Genomic DNA, 15,715 nt, shown 5'->3' on the forward strand with positions numbered 1-15,715 from the left:
AAGGAGCTGATTTCAACCTGTGTGTGTGTGTGTGTGGGCCTACACCACCTATACACATATGTATGTCAATCTGTCTATTCCTCAGGGGCCTTCCAGATGAGTGTTCAGCCTCTGGCCATCTATCCAGAACATGTCAGATGGGATGAGGATGGAGGAGAATAGCGTCACTGATAAGATGGCTCCTGGCTATGTGTCTGGACTGGAGCCAGCCACTGCCATGGTAATAACAGCAGGTCTTATCTATCTGCATCGTGTAGGCCTACAGTGCTATCACATACAATATCACACCCTGGGGAAAAAGTGGATTTGTCCTTCCAGACTCACCCATTGTATTTTATATGAAACGTATATATATTTTTCCCTAATTTATTATAAGTATTAAATGTTCTGTTTTTAAAGTGATGCTAAATGAACACTTGGGCGCGTCGTTAGTCCTAACTAAGAAATACCACCTTAAATATCTCCTGTAGAATCAAGCTCTATCTCCAGTGGGTCACCTTAAAAGCGCACAACAACGCAAGCGTACAGCGAGATTTCAATTTTTTTCTCTCAAGCCGGACTCGGGCCGCGGATCGCAACAAGGTTGACGCACTGAGGCAAAACCGGACGAACGACCCCAACCAGGAGAATGTCTGAACCCATGTACCGCGATTGGATTTTGGACTCTATTGACTCACTACGGTCGCGAAAAGCCAGACCAGACCTTGAAAGAATTTGTCGAATGGTCCGGAGACGACATGGATCAGCGCCAGAACAAACCAGCGAGGAACTCGAGAAACTGATACAAGAGCAAACAGTCTTGAAAGTTAACTACAAGGGCTCGATTTCCTATCGAAATGCAGCCAAAGTAGTCAGAAGAAGCAGGAAAAAGGATGATCACACGACCAAAAGAACTGCGGTGGAAGAAGCTAACCACTCCGATCTGAGCAACGGGGACAGCGCACTCGGTCCCATTGACCAGGATGAGACGGAGCATTTGGAGGTAACGCAAGGCAGTCTGTTTCAGTGACCCTGTGCCGTGACACACCGTCCATCTTCCCCAGAGACGATAACAGACCCACGTCCTCACTATTATAATGAGTAGGCAGGCATGTGGTGTAGCTGGGGAAATGGTGTTGTAGAGCGGGATTCTCTATTCACGGAGGGGTGGCGTGATGAATGCAAGTGCACCGAAACAAACTGCCGCAGACGGGGAGCGGCTGTAGCTACCTCGCGCGACCGAGGTGAAAAATAGCCCACCAATAACAATGGAAGCTGCGCTTGCAATAATACAAAGAAGAGGTTGTGCGTAGAAGTGAGTTTGTCCGGGAGCTGTTTGCTCTACAGCTTTAATCGACAAAAAAACTTGCACGATTGCCAGAATTAGCAACAACCACAGCCTAAAGCCGAAGGCTCTTTTCAAGCCCAAACTCAGCTTTTCAGTGAAGGGGGGGCGAAGCGAAAGTCATACCTCGGATGTGCGTGACCGAATGGGGGACAGTGTGCTCAGGTTATTTCACTGAGGGGGTGACGGTCGATGTATTCATAAGTAACACGCCGCTAGATATGAAGCCACGTTATTTAATGGGTTTCACGAGCGTCTGTCGCAGGAAAAAATGACCCAAAGTCAAAGTAGCCCCACTGAAGGTATTGCTGCTGTAGAGGGAGCTTCGTGGTTAGAATTGGTCACATCCGACTAGATTCGGGAGCGCTCTATGTGACTGAAGTGGGAAGTCTTTCGTGCGACTCCTCCATTGCGCACTTTTGTATTAAAATGGGAGAAAAGGGTGACGTTGTCCACGCTCTGTTCTTGTAGCGTATTATATATCCACAAGAAAAAGTAGCAGATTGCGTCAAGTATTTATCATCCTTTGTGCCAATATATCTAATTAAAACTAATATTGACCGATCCAAATAGCATATTCTGCATATCCCAATAATGGATCTCATGATTTAACCGTCAAATATGGTAGTTAGGCCTATTCTTCAATACAATAACTTTAATGTCTGACTCAAGCGCCTCTGAGGTGCGGGGCGGGCTCTGCTGAGTTGAGCGCTCGTACTCGCGCCTCCGCTAGTTGTATCTTTGGACACGCACACAGGCTGAAAAAGCTATTTTCTGCGTTTATATTCAGTCATCGACGACAAAGCGAGTCCAATAAACCGTGTGCATATGTGAATAACACTTATAAACTTATATGTGGCCCATATTAAGCTATATTGGAATGAATAATTGTGGTTGGAATACCGAACACAATGTGGGCGAATAGCGCAGCTGTAGTTCCGAACAGAGTGAACATCCTGTGTGCTCTACGGGGACAAGGCCTCCAATGGCAATTATTGTCGACAGCGGTCATATGAAGACTGGTTATTGCGACATCTGTATGAGCGTGGCTTTATGTCATGTCTCCTATAATCAGGAGTCGACTCGCGCTAATGCACACTATGTGCGCTGAAACACATTTTCAACCCGCTGATTACAGTTTATGGCACGCTCGTGAGTTTCTCCTTTCAGGTGTAGGCCTAGTTGCGTTCAAAATCGGCCAATGAATGAATGTTTTTCTGACTGCTGCTCTAGCGGAAGGTCCGAAGAAAATGTGTAGGTATCATGGCTCAGTTTGCATGATATTCAGTTTAAATGAGACAATTTGAATAATGTTTATTTAAGTTATGTAAAGAATGCCATTATACACTTCTATCCAATCATTAACTTACAGTACAAAGGGGGGGGGGCACTCTCTCCCCACTAGTTCCCTCCCCCTCCAGTAGCCTGCTGTCCCTTTCTCCTCCCTTGCCTGAGTAGGCTATGTTGCTTCTCCTGCTGTACTTATCACTACCAGCAGAGCTGTTGTTGTCCTCGTTGATCTAAACGGGTCAATACGTTAAGGATGTAGACTGGCCTATAGCTGTTGTGCTGTCAATCAGATTGACACTCCCACTGTATTGTTCATTTATGAAAAATGATCTGAATTCATATTCTCTGTGGGTATTGAGAACATCAATTGTCCTTCTGTTACTCTCAAGCATGTTATTAGTACATTAAGCACCTGATTAATGTCACTGATGTAGTAACCAACTGATCTTTCTTGTTCACAATATAAAGTGGGGTGGGTCATTTTGGGGGAGTATGATTAGAATAACGGATGGGGAATCTTTTCAAATTCTTATGTTGCAATGGTTGTGTTCCAGAATGAGGTTCCAGTGTCAATGGAGACAGACAGCACCATGGAAGAGGAGGAGGAACAGGAGGGGGCTGATGAAGACGACCATGAGGGCTCCTCTCCTGAGGGCGAGGATGCTGTGCAGGGGGGGTCTGCTGCTGCCCAAACCTACTCGGGCCCCTGCTCCCCCAGCGGATCTCGCCCTGGCCACAGCCCTGTGTCTGACCGCCCCTCTACCTGCAAGACCAGTAGGAGGTCCAGCCCTCTGTCCCCCTCTAGTCCCCTGGCCCTCTCTAGTCCCCTGGCCCTCAGGCAGAATGACTGTGTGTGTGACTCTGCCTTCTGCCCTGCTGACCATGGACCCTCAGGGATGCAGAGAAACACAGGAAGTGGTTAGTATGCTGTGTTAACAGATCATACTATGTGTATAAGTGTAGCCGATGTGGAATGGCTAGCTAGTTAGCTGTACAGCCCAGTGGTGACATCACCCTCTCTGAGACCTAGAAGTAGCCTAGTTGTTTCCCTTGCTCTGCACTGGCCATGGTGTCTGTGGAGCAATGGGTAACCGCTTTGTGAGTGTGTTGTGGTGTTGGGAACAGAAGATTGCTGGTTCAAGCCCAGTGAGGGGCAGACATAATCTATCATGTTACACATGTTTTGGAGAAAACACTAACATATATAATTGTGCTTGCCGTAGTATCTTAATTTTGGGTAGAGACAGTGTTTTAGGAGTAGGTTTGCATTGTATTGACTAGCAATGAGTTACAGTATAGTGAGTGAGTGAGTAAGCATCCAATGCCAGGAGACAGTTTCAAGCTGATATGTGTGTTTATGCCCATGTATGACTGGGCATCTCTCTCTCTCCCTCTCCCCCCGCTCCTCTTTTTCTCTCTCCCCTTCTTTCTTTCTTTCTTTCTTTCTCTCTCCCCCTCTTTCTCTCCTCTTTCTCTCGCCCCTCTTTCTCTCCCCTCTCCCCCCTCTTTCTCTCCTTCAGGGGCTTTAAAGACGATAGTACAGCCATCAGGGACCTGTCCATGGGTTCAGAAGAGCTTGGTGAAGAGAGAGGATGGGGTGAGGATGGAGGAGAGTGGCCTCACTTCTGACCAACTGGTTCCTGACTGTGTGGATAAGACCATGAAGGGTTCTGACAGACGGCCCAAGACGTTGTCTTTTCCATCTGACGACTGTGGGTTTTCTCCTTTATTCTATGTCCGTCTCTCATATTAGTTTCTCATATTTCTATTTTCATCGTATTCCCAGTGAGGATGTTTAGGATATCAGAGACACTGAGTTTACCGGCCACTGTATATATTACAGGTGCTAAATACAAGAAGGGGATGGACGTTGCTTCTTGCGTGATGGCTCAAGACGATGTCAAGAACGATGTGAAAAACAGAGAAATGTGAGTCTCTTAATGTATTTGACACCAGCTTGTACCTAGAGGACACTCACTGCATCCTTGCTCCTTGCTGTCCCCAGTCCACCTGGCCATGCTGCTGCTCCAGTTTCAACTGTACTGCCTGCAGCTATGGAACCCTGACCTGTTCACCGGACGTGCTACCTGTCCCAGACCTGCTGTTTTCAACTCTGTAGAGACAGCAGGAGCGGTAGAGATACTCTCAATGATCGGCTATGAAAAGCCAACTGACATTTACTCTTGAGGTGCTGACTTGTTGCACCCACGACAACTACTATGATTATTATTATTTGACCATGCTGGTCATTTATGAACATTTGAACATCTTGGCCATGTTCTGTTATAATCTCCACCCGGCACAGCCAGAAGAGGACTGACCACCCCTCATTGCCTGGTTCCTCTCTAGGTTTCTTCCTAGGTTCTGGCCTTTCTAGGGAGTTTTTCCTAGCCACCGTGCTTCTACACCTGCATTGCTTGCTGTTTGGGGTTTTAGGCTGGGTTTCTGTACAGCACTTTGAGATATCAGCTGATGTAAGAAGGGCTATATAAATAAATTTGATTTGATCCTTGATAGAGCTTTGGTGCACCAGGTTCCTTATTACATGTTAGTTACACTGTTGTTAACCCTCCCACCCCAAAATACAACCCCCACCCAGCTACATTAATTTCTTTCAATTTAACCTTTGTTTAACTAGGCAAGTCAGTTAAGAACAAATTCTTATTTACAATGACGGCCTAGGAACAGTGGGTTAAATGCCTTGTTCAGGGACAGAATGACAGATTTTTACCTTGTCAGCTCGGGGATTCGATCAAGAAACCTTTCGGTTACTGGCCCAATGCTCTTAACCAGTAGGCTACCTGCCGCCCCATATACCTATCCCTTATCCCTCAACCACCACGCCTTAAGTCTACCTTTTCCTCCCCTCCTCTGCCGTCAACTCACTTCAGTGTAAACATCATACAGACATAACCAATGTACATCCATATCTCCAAGGGACGCAAACAGCCTCAAATAGCACCTTCAAACAAAACGGCGTCAACAAAAGGACACATTTCTTGTATTTTGTCTGCAGTGTCTCACGCTATCTCCCCATCCTCTACCCCACAGCTCTGTGAAGAAGGAGACGCTGAGGCAGAACTTATTGCTGTGGAGCGTGGCGGACGTGGCCACCTACATCTCTGCTGCAGGCTTTCCAGAGCAGGCTGTGGCTTTTAGAACACAGGTCAGTGCAGTCCCTCAAACTGCCACATGGGGGTGGTATCTGTAAACTCAGAAAACCGTTCAGACAGAGTCCCTGTCCAGAGACAGCCTCTAGCTAGCCAGAGACAGCCCCCAGGCACTCCTGGAGATGTGAAAGTGTTGGGTATTTTATAATCTATATGGTGAACAGTCCACGTAGCCTATCAGTAGACAAGGTGAAGATTTGACCTTATTGCATTACAGTACCACCTATCCAATTCTTAGTGATCTGTATGAAGTGAAGTTCCTATGGGCTAGTGCAGTGACACTTTAATGGCAGCCTGCGGGATGTCCACACAGACCCGTGGCCCCCGTCCTCCTGTTGTTTTCTAAAAGTGTCCATCTTGTAAAATGTATTTGAGTATCCCTGGGCTGGTGGTTGTTTCTTGACCTGGGTAAATGGCTTGGGCAAATAATAAGTTAAATGATATGAAAGCATACATGAAATATATACATGACATGTGCATTGCTTTCATTAAAATATATGAAAGTGCTCATCCATAAACCAAAGCAACAGATCCTGTACCCCCTAGACTAGGAGGCATTTGCTTTGATGTAACTAGTTCACACCCCAATCCACATTTAGATGTTAGTTCAATCACTCCATCTGTTCTCCCCCCGCAACAGGAAATTGATGGAAAGTCCCTGCTCCTGATGCAGCGCAGTGACGTGTTAACTGGCCTGTCCATCAGACTTGGGCCCGCCCTAAAGATCTACGAGCGCCACGTGAAGGTGCTACAGAGGACCCACTTCCTGGATGAGGAGGATGATCTGTGACCACAGTTGGGGGGAACAGAACAACACACTCCTCTGAGGAGCAGATGTATTCATACAGTATACACACATACTGTGCTCACTGGATCTCTAGAACCTTCTGTAACCGTTCAAGGAGGTTTGGGGAAAAGGACACTGTGGTCGTGACTTGGGCCTTGACAGTGATTATCAACATGTGTACGTGGGCTTCCATTCCACCTCTCTGGGGTACTGCTGTCACCTGACCCATTCTGGTGGTGTTGCTTTTATAGGATCCCTCTCTAAACTCATATAGGAATGTTAGGATCCTGCCTAAGGACGCTATAGAAGTCAAGTGGAGGTTTGCTTGTTCTGTAAGGGGAGGCCTGCCTGTTCTATAAGGGGAGGTCTGCCTGTTCTGTAAGGGGAGGTCTGCCTGTTCTGTAAGGGGAGGTCTGCCTGTTCTGTAAGGGGAGGTCTGCCTGTTCTGTAAGGGGAGGTCTGCCTGTTCTGTAAGGGGAGGCCTGCCTGTTCTATAAGGGGAGGTCTGCCTGTTCTGTAAGGGGAGGTCTGCCTGTTCTGTAAGGGGAGGTCTGCCTGTTCTGTAAGGGGAGGTCTGCCTGTTCTGTAAGGGGAGGTCTGCCTGTTCTGTAAGGGGAGGTCTGCCTGTTCTGTAAGGGGAGGTCTGCCTGTTCTGTAAGGGGAGGACTGCCTGTTCTATAAGGGGAGGTCTGCCTGTTCTGTAAGGGGAGGTCTGCCTGTTCTGTAAGGGGAGGACTGCCTGTTCTGTAAGGGGGGTCTGCCTGTTCTGTAAGGGAGGTCTGCCTGTTCTGTAAGGGGCGGGTCAGTGAGTGCAGCCAGTGAGAAAGACTTTCTGTGGATTCCTCAGACTCTAGACTTGGCTACCACTGGAGCCTACTTTAAAAGACTGGTTTCTGTGCTCCCTGAGTCAGTTCCACAAGAAAATAATAACATGTATACTTGGAATATCTGTTCCAGCAAATATGGTTCTCGCATTTCCTCATTGTTTACTCAGACAGTATTTTTTTTAAAGACATGTCATATGGTACCCTCCATTTATCTACAAACTCAACGTTGTTTTTCTTTTATGATGACAATGTGAACTGATTTAATTTGAGAATGTACAGTATGAATTTGTTGATTCATCAAAGGTCAGTGATGTTGTCAATCTCTCATTATACCAGCAAAGGTAATGGAGCTTAGTCTCCAGAAGTTCTCATGGCTTCACCAGTACTGACCTAGGGTTTATTACTGTTATCTGTTTCACTAACATTTAGAAATAGCAATATGTAGTACCTGCTAAGCTAAGGCAAGGCTAAGGCTAGGGTTTATTACTGTTGTTATCTGTTTCACTAGCATTTAGAAATAGCAATATGTAGTACCTGCTAAGCTAAGGCAAGGCTAAGGCTAGGGTTTATTACTGTTGTTATCTGTTTCACTAGCATTTAGAAATAGCAATATGTAGTACCTGCTAAGCTAAGGCAAGGCTAAGGCTAGGGTTTATTACTGTTGTTATCTGTTTCACTAACATTTAGAAATAGCAATATGTAGTACCTGCTAAGCTAAGGCAAGGCTAAGGCTAGGGTTTATTACTGTTGTTATCTGTTTCACTAGCATTTAGAAATAGCAATATGTAGTACCTGCTAAGCTAAGGCAACATAATGTTATTTGTATGGTTGCCTTCTGCATTCCTCTTCCCTTCATTTATGTTCACGTCATTTCTAAACATTTTAGATGAATCTAATTTAATCTACTGTGGATGAACCTAGATTTCATCTACAAAATTAAAACAGTTTGAAGCAGAATTCTAGTTGAAATGGGCTGGCAGACCAGAACCAACGTAGGACAAGGCCCCAATGTTTCTGCTGGAGTTTCTGAGGAGGGAGAAACAACTGAATTCTGTTTTTTTTATTTTTTTTTATGGAAAATTAAACAACCAAAAATTAACTTCATAACTTTAGGAAGTGTCATTGTAGCACTAATACGTTTTCTTTGTTTACAATCTCGACACAGCAACATACAATTCCCCACGACATGGTCGACATCTTGATCAAATTCAACATTGTTGTTATCTGAGAGGATTACAATGAGGTCTCTTAATTCTGCCTTGTGGCTTCTGCTTTTGACACAACGTCACATTCCATATTTCCATCTGTTACGTGTTTGATGTCACACTGTTAATTGCTATGTTTGCCCTGTTTCCAGGGGGGGAAATAAAGTGATTGTCTTTTCCACTCTCTTGTAGTGTGATATTTATTATCTCTTTGTATATGATAAGTGGTAAGATGAATATGTCAATGGGTTAGTGTTACTGGCTGAAACCCAACCATCACACAGTGTAAATGCTGTTAGATTAAACTTAGTTTAAACAATGACACGTTCAGTCTTGACCCAAACGACAAGCTATAACATGCAACAAATAATACAAAACCAAACAGAACAGTTTAGTCGACAGTTAAGTCACCCACTTTAGTAAAACAAGTATTTTTTCCCCCATGAATTTGTGCCTCCACACATTGACATGTACAGTAGATACCGGTAGTACACATTACATCAGATTAAGACTCATCTGCTTTTAAGTCATCAAAGGGGTTTTCAACTCCCCAAAACCAGTCACAGTGTAGTTGAACTATTTCAACGACTCCTTCCAACCTACCCAGTCAGAAACACCAGCTGTATACTGCAGTGGGGCTGAAAGGGGTGAAGTTATGTGTGGGACCAGCCCCTCTCTGACTAAAGGATGAAGGGCAGTATAGGGGAGCGCAGGGGGGGGTAGTCACGGAACTCCTTGCGGTAGTTTCGGTGCTTTCCCCTGGCCCACACTGTCATCAGGACAAAGCCCACGATGGTGAAGAAAGCCACCGGCAAGCACTGGGTCATCACTGTGAAGCCCATCCACGACCCCAGCTGCAGAGGACCAGATACACTGTTACACACTCCTACATATTATACATGTAGTACCACAGGAGGCTGGTGAGAGGAGGACGGATTACAATAATGGCTGGAATGGACTAAATGGAATGGTATCAAACACAAGGAAACCATGTGTTGATGTGTTTGATACCGTTCTATTTATTTCGTTCCAGCCATTACTATGAGCATGTCCTCCCCAATTAAGGTGGCACCAGCCACCTGTGTGCAGTACACACCAACTCATCACTGTAGTACTGTTACATCTCTTGACACCTATTGGCCAGAAGGTGGCAGCATCACTATATCTCCAAACCCCAGGAGGGGAAGTGAAACACTGAATTTCAAAGTGTTTCCAGTCTAAAACGTGCAAATACAAATATTTTTTCAATCAACTAACCATTCTTTACTAGAAAGCCTCACCTCATATGTATAGTTGGGACAAGACACCAACGCGAAGATCCAGGTGAATGGATTCTTAGTTGGGTGTGGGATCTTCTTGACCTTCGAACCTGGGATAATATGAGAAAGAATGGAGAAAAAGAGGGTAACATGGAAAGGGTAACATGGGGGCTCCTGTAAAGCAGTGCTCGTCAATTAATCAATCAATCAATCAATCAAATGTATTTATTAAAGCCCTTTTCACATCATCAGTTGTCACAAAGTATACAAATACCCAGCCTAAAACCCCAGACAGCAAGCAATGCAGAAACACAGTGGCTAGGAAAAACTCCCTAGAAAGGAAGGAACCTAGGAACCTTGTGTGCTAACTTTCAAAGTACATATCTGATAATGGACTGCACTGCATGAATAAGATAAGCATGAGCCTATGGGAGCTCACCTGGACATTTGAGGTTGCGTAGAGTGATGTTGATGGAGAAGTTGCCGACCTGACAGAACTGTGAGGATGAGGAAAACACAATAACATGACAAAGGGCTCAACTCTAACCAAAAACAAAAGAAAACCTGGTGACATATCCTGGTGAAACTTTACATTAAGTTGCTCTTATACTTACCTAATAACAATGTGATAACTCTAGTAACGCCATTAAGATGTTATTGTTACTCTGCTGGGAATTCTGATCTACATTGCACTGATGTTAATGATGTTATTATTGTGTAACCTCGTCCCCAGACTGAACCTGTCAGGTGATGAGACTATTATTTGTGCCTAATGGGCCTACTGTGTACCCTCAACTCCACTACAAAGAAACAACTAAATTCATATATTACAACATTAGGTATTAAAATAAATATATTCTTCATTACACTAACTAAAGCATACTTACTAAGAATATAATGAGTGCTGTCTTCACTTGCTGTTGCCCATAGTCTGTAAACACACAAGCAGGTGTGATGTATCATGGGAAAGGACATTGAAAGTCATTAGGGATTGTGGAAATATCCATCTGTATTCTGTAACATTCTGGCAACCAGCAGACAGAGTAGAGATTACCATCTGTATTCTGTAACATTATGGCAACCAGCAGACAGAGTAGAGATGACCATCTGTATTCTGTAACATTATGGCAACCAGCAGACAGAGTAGAGAGGACCATCTGTATTCTGTAACATCCTGGCAACCAGCAGACAGAGTAGAGAGGACCATCTGTATTCTGTAACATCCTGGCAACCAGCAGACAGAGTAGAGAGGACCATCTGTATTCTGTAACATCCTGGCAACCAGCAGACAGAGTAGAGATGAGTGTGCATTAGATGGGTTAGATGTGAGTGACATCACCTCAGGGTAGACAGGACTTACAGGGCGGTGTATAGAGGGGATGGTTGATGTAGTAGGCCATCCATGCTGCGAAACACCAGTAATAACTGCAGTTCTGGAAAAGAAGCAAGACCAGTTTTTGTACAAGTCATCAGAATAATAACACATTAATTAAAAAATCTGTTTACCCCTGAGAATAAATTTAAAAACTATGTCACATGAAAGTAAACCATGAAATAAAAGGGAAAAAAATACTGCTATTATAAGATATCATTGGATCAAACTGGATCACAGGTCCTCTTTAGAATCAGATTGGAGATTCCCTTATTCAATCTTCTCACCTTGAAGATGTTTCTCAGTGGCATGGTACCATGGGAGATTCGGTGGATGAACAGCGTCTCAAGGATTCTCTTCACATAGTGGAAGGAGTGACACATGCAGGCCAAACTGCAGTGGGAGGGGAAAAGTGATCATAGTATAGATTACGTCTTATGATCATCACATATTTAGCTTTGATTACTACATCATTCACTCACTGGTCTCTATGACAGTCTGAAATGGCTGTCATGCATCTCTGATGCAGCACACACATTATCTTCACTGTCAACACCATCACCGGTCAACCAGACCTAATTATGTCACTGTAATCTTTACTTGGAGAGTGTGAGGTACAGTGACAGAGATAGAATAGATACTTGAAAATGCAGTAATTTGACACTCACTGTACAACCCAGTGCTTGCTGCTGCTAAAGTCATACTTTGGGGGGTAGATGAAAGGCAGGCGGAAGTAGAACATCAAGTAGATGAGCAGTGGTCCGTAACACTCTGATAGGAAGACCTGAGAAGGGGGAAGACATAAAGGTGAGACATGTAGGTGCTGATTGGATCGGTAGGTGGTACTTCATATTGCGTTCTGATTGACTGGAAGGAAGTTTTATTATATTGCTTTTACCTATCCGATCATTTCAGATCTACAGGAGTGCCAAGGGAGGAGGGTAAGTAGATGATTTGTAATTGAGCATTAGAGAAAACAAGTGAGCATGTAACACAAGCATTCCCCTAGAGATATGGCAGTTTAGCTGACAGTCAGTTTGTGATGAAACAGATCTCTGAATCAACACCTCTGGCATGGGTCCAGGCCCAGCACGGGTGACTGATCGCTACTGTTGATCTCAGCTATTGTGCCAGGCTGCAAGGAGGACACTGGACCTCGCTACCCCCCAACACTGGCATCACCCTATTCCACTGGGGGTTCAGAGACAGGTGGATGAGGGGTGAGAGGATGGAGGATATGGAGCGTGGTTACAGTATGTGGTTGGTTGTGGAGAATGGTTGAGGAGGCTGTGGCAATGGAGGGTGAAAAGGAGGTCAGGGGGATAAACACCTGTGGGGGAAATAGGGCCATGAGATTATGTGTCCTAGGACAGAGGATACAGGAGCTAGGAGGTGATAGAAAACCGAACCAGAGGACAGTGAATCTATCTGTCAGTGTGGGTGTATATTTATATGCAAGGCTATAGTTGATTAATTGAGGGAGTGTGGCTGTGTATATTTAAATGCAGTATAGACATGTCAAGATATGCAGTATAATGTGTGTGTGTGCGCGCGTTTGTGTGTGTGTGTGATTGTGCGCACGAGTGCATTCGTGTGTGTGCACTTGTGGGTGATTGAGTGTGTGTGTTTGTGGGCATGCATATGTGCGTGCGTGCATTAACACGTGTGTGTGTGTGTGTTTGCATGTGCTTACAGTGCCCCAGGCGATCTGGGCCCCCAGGTCAGAGAAGTAGAAGCTGGCCGTGGTTCCAACAGGAAGTGTCTGCAAGACGTCCTCATCCTTCAGACACTTACCCTCTGTGGAGCAAGACAGAGCACAATGCTATAGTCAGCCATGACATTGTGGACCATTTCACAGAAGATAAGACCTTTATAGTGTTTTGATATAGCAATTTCTAGCACTCATTTGAGTCTGTGTAGGTAGTTGAGGCATCATGCATGGGAGGTGTGGGGCTTACTAGGATCCAGGCGTAAGGACTGTCTGGCTGGGTACCACTGGGGATCTGACAAGAAGACAGAAGTTAATTAAGCTTATAATAGCCTCCATTTCAAGGCTTCCTTCCAGTAGCCGAATGATTAACGAGACTTGGAAAGATGGCATTGCGAGACTAACCTCATAACCTCATCATGACATATTGTATATGGATCATACATATCTACACTCTTAGAAAAAAGCATTCCAGAAGGGTTCTTCGGCTGTCCCCATAGGAGAAACCTTTTGGGTTTCATCCATGTAGAATCCTCTGTGGAAAGGGTTCTACATGGAACCGAAACGGTTCTACTTGTAACCAAAAGAGTTCTACCTGGAACTAACCGGGGTTCTTCAAAGGGTTTTCCTATGGGTACGGCCGAAGAACCCTTTTAGGTTCTAGAAAGCACCTTTTGTTCTAAGAGTGCAGAGTAGGGATGGACAACTGTCCCCCCCTTTTGAAGGCCCTCGGAAGAATTTTCCTCTCCGCCCCATGACAAAATGAGTAGAATTGCATGAAATTAATTATACAATTGCAAAATCTTCTCTCCGCCACATGGCAAAATGTTTATAATATCAACGGACTTGCTTTAAAACGGCAACATTTCCGTTACGCCCCATGGCAAAATGTGTAGAATTGCACAAAATGAACTCTAAAACTTAAATATTTTCTCTCCGCTGTCAAGAGCAACTGCGGCCCCTCTTGATGAGTTCAGATTTTTTGTGGCCCCCACCCCATCAAAGTTGCCCATCCCTGGTGTAGAGAGTAGATCATGTTACAAAATTGTTTTACATTTCATGTTGTTACATCACTGACTGAAAGTTGATCTGGATAAGAGCGTCCGCTAAATGACTACATTTTAACTGGACTTTGTCATATACTCACTTGATTTGTGGAACAAAGCCTTAATATCCAAAATAGTAGAAGTTGGCTCAACCTGTTCAGAAAGACAATCAATTATAGGCAAACATACTGTTAGCATTACTTCCATGGGTCTAATACATGTATCCCAGATAGATCTATTGACTAAAGTTTGATATTTGTTTTCAAGTTGTGAAATTAGTACCATACCACATACTGTACATATGTTATAACACTAACATATTTATTCCACCTGCTAAGACAGCCAAGGCAAATTAAAGAAGACTACAGTTACAGGAAACTATATCTGTTTTCATACTAAATATCTTGAAGAAATTGTGAGACTATGATACAGCATTTCAACTGTAATTAATTATTACATTTACATTTACGTCATTTAGCAGATGCTCTTATCCAGAGCGACTTACAAATTGGTGCATTCACCTTATCATTGCAATACAAATGTTCACATTCATAAAAGCCACTAAACACATGGTGCTTGCTGTTGGCTTCAAGACACCCACTGGCGTCAGGACACTGAGCTGACACATAACTCATAACTCACCCAGAAGATTCCTATAAGATCAGGGGGAATTTTCACCTCCTAACTGCAACACAACCTCTGTAGAATCAGCCATAGCATCTGTGAACCTTAAATTAGCCGGCTGTCCGGTCAAAGGGATGACTCTGTAACTTCTTGAGCTAAAGCAAACAAGTGTCCTCTGACTTCAGACAGTATTATGGCTTTTCTAGGACTGTAATTAGACCTCAACTGATGATTTCAAACTTTGAAATGTAATTTTGCTCAGTGTACCGTATCAAATACTATATTGAACACACACACACACACACACACACACACACACACACACACACACACACACACACACACACTCACTTTGTCCAAGAGTAGTAGCTTCTCCTTTGTCTTTGCATCCACGATTTCAACCTCAAAGTAAACAATCCTTTTGGCCTTTTTGGGTGGTTTAGGTCTTGGTCTTGGGGCTGAACTTTTCTTTTCTTGCCCAGTTGCCTTCGCCTCTAAAGCCAGTGTATCCATGACCCCTTTTGAACTATGACCTCAATGTGCCTCCGCACTAAAATGAGGTCCCTCCAATGGTTTGCAAAAACCTAGTTAGTGTTCTCTAGGTGTATCAGATTAAAAGCTGTAGTCTAACACTGCTATGTCCTCTGCGACTGTTTTTCTTACTATCTGCACCCTCCAAATAGCCTTCCAGAATGGGAAACGACTATGTCACCGTAAACAGCCTTTTCCTGTGTGAGGGTGTGAGAAAGAGGTAAAGAAAGCTAGAGGGTGGGAGAGAGAGAGAGAGAGAGAGAGAGAGAGAGAGAGAGAGAGAGAGAGAGAGAGAGAGAGAGAGAGAGAGAGAGAGAGGTTGCCTGTGAGATATTCGTAAAATGAGAGGGGGTTAAACGTCAGTAACCCACCACCACCTCACCTGAAGAGAGGCCTTCCACCAGATACCGGACCCCCTCCACACCCACAAACGTACTGAAGGCGAAACCCGAGACGCCCAAGACATAATCCGTAGGGCGCACGTCGCAAGGCTAAATATAAGAAGCCCGATTTGCTCTGCTCTGTTCTGCAGTAGCTCAGTAACCTTGGTCAGCCACACACAACCCTACTCA

The 15,715-nt window shown here is 44.5% G+C and overlaps 2 protein-coding genes across 5 annotated transcripts; one reads left to right on the plus strand and one right to left on the minus strand.

The window, feature by feature from the left end:
- The first annotated feature begins 557 nt into the window (after positions 1 to 557).
- On the plus strand, positions 558 to 8,784 carry LOC115171560 (uncharacterized). The gene is made up of 6 exons (XM_029728505.1): positions 558 to 982; positions 3,169 to 3,532; positions 4,135 to 4,326; positions 4,458 to 4,542; positions 5,666 to 5,780; positions 6,425 to 8,784. The coding sequence occupies exons 1-6, from the start codon at positions 629 to 631 to the stop codon at positions 6,572 to 6,574; spliced, it is 1,260 nt and encodes a 419-aa protein (XP_029584365.1). The 5' UTR covers positions 558 to 628; the 3' UTR covers positions 6,575 to 8,784.
- A 3-nt stretch (positions 8,785 to 8,787) lies between these two features.
- Positions 8,788 to 15,636, minus strand: LOC115171561 (very-long-chain enoyl-CoA reductase-like). Of its 4 annotated transcripts, none has more exons than XM_029728508.1 (12): positions 15,526 to 15,636; positions 14,964 to 15,340; positions 14,090 to 14,141; positions 13,193 to 13,237; positions 12,928 to 13,031; positions 11,903 to 12,018; positions 11,522 to 11,627; positions 11,223 to 11,295; positions 10,750 to 10,793; positions 10,302 to 10,359; positions 9,884 to 9,972; positions 8,788 to 9,457 (listed from the first exon to the last, which is right to left on the minus strand). In XM_029728508.1, exons 2-12 carry the CDS (start codon positions 15,123 to 15,125, stop codon positions 9,284 to 9,286), a joined length of 1,023 nt encoding a protein of 340 aa, XP_029584368.1. In that variant the 5' UTR covers positions 15,126 to 15,340; positions 15,526 to 15,636; the 3' UTR covers positions 8,788 to 9,283. The 4 variants fall into 4 exon arrangements, with proteins under 4 accessions (XP_029584368.1, XP_029584367.1, XP_029584366.1 ...); XM_029728507.1 differs by having other exon boundaries at positions 14,964 to 15,373; positions 15,526 to 15,635; XM_029728506.1 differs by lacking the exon at positions 15,526 to 15,636 and having other exon boundaries at positions 14,964 to 15,393.
- Positions 15,637 to 15,715: the final 79 nt, after the last annotated feature.

The sequence above is a fragment of the Salmo trutta genome, chromosome 32 (genome assembly GCF_901001165.1).
Source record: "Salmo trutta chromosome 32, fSalTru1.1, whole genome shotgun sequence".
In the NCBI taxonomy this organism is placed as follows: Eukaryota; Metazoa; Chordata; class Actinopteri; order Salmoniformes; family Salmonidae; genus Salmo; species Salmo trutta.

Coding starts and splice junctions, on each gene's coding strand:
- LOC115171560 (XM_029728505.1), top strand. CDS start 629: ATGTCTGAACCCATGTACCGCGATTGGATTTTGGACTCTATTGACTCA. Junction 983..3,168: donor ATGAGACGGAGCATTTGGAG/GTAACGCAAGGC, acceptor GTTGTGTTCCAG/AATGAGGTTCCAGTGTCAAT. Junction 3,533..4,134: donor GCAGAGAAACACAGGAAGTG/GTTAGTATGCTG, acceptor TCTCTCCTTCAG/GGGCTTTAAAGACGATAGTA.
- LOC115171561 (XM_029728508.1), bottom strand. CDS start 15,125: ATGGATACACTGGCTTTAGAGGCGAAGGCAACTGGGCAAGAAAAGAAA. Junction 11,628..11,902: donor AGCAAGCACTGGGTTGTACA/GTGAGTGTCAAA, acceptor CTCCCACTGCAG/TTTGGCCTGCATGTGTCACT. Junction 9,973..10,301: donor ACGCAACCTCAAATGTCCAG/GTGAGCTCCCAT, acceptor ATATTATCCCAG/GTTCGAAGGTCAAGAAGATC.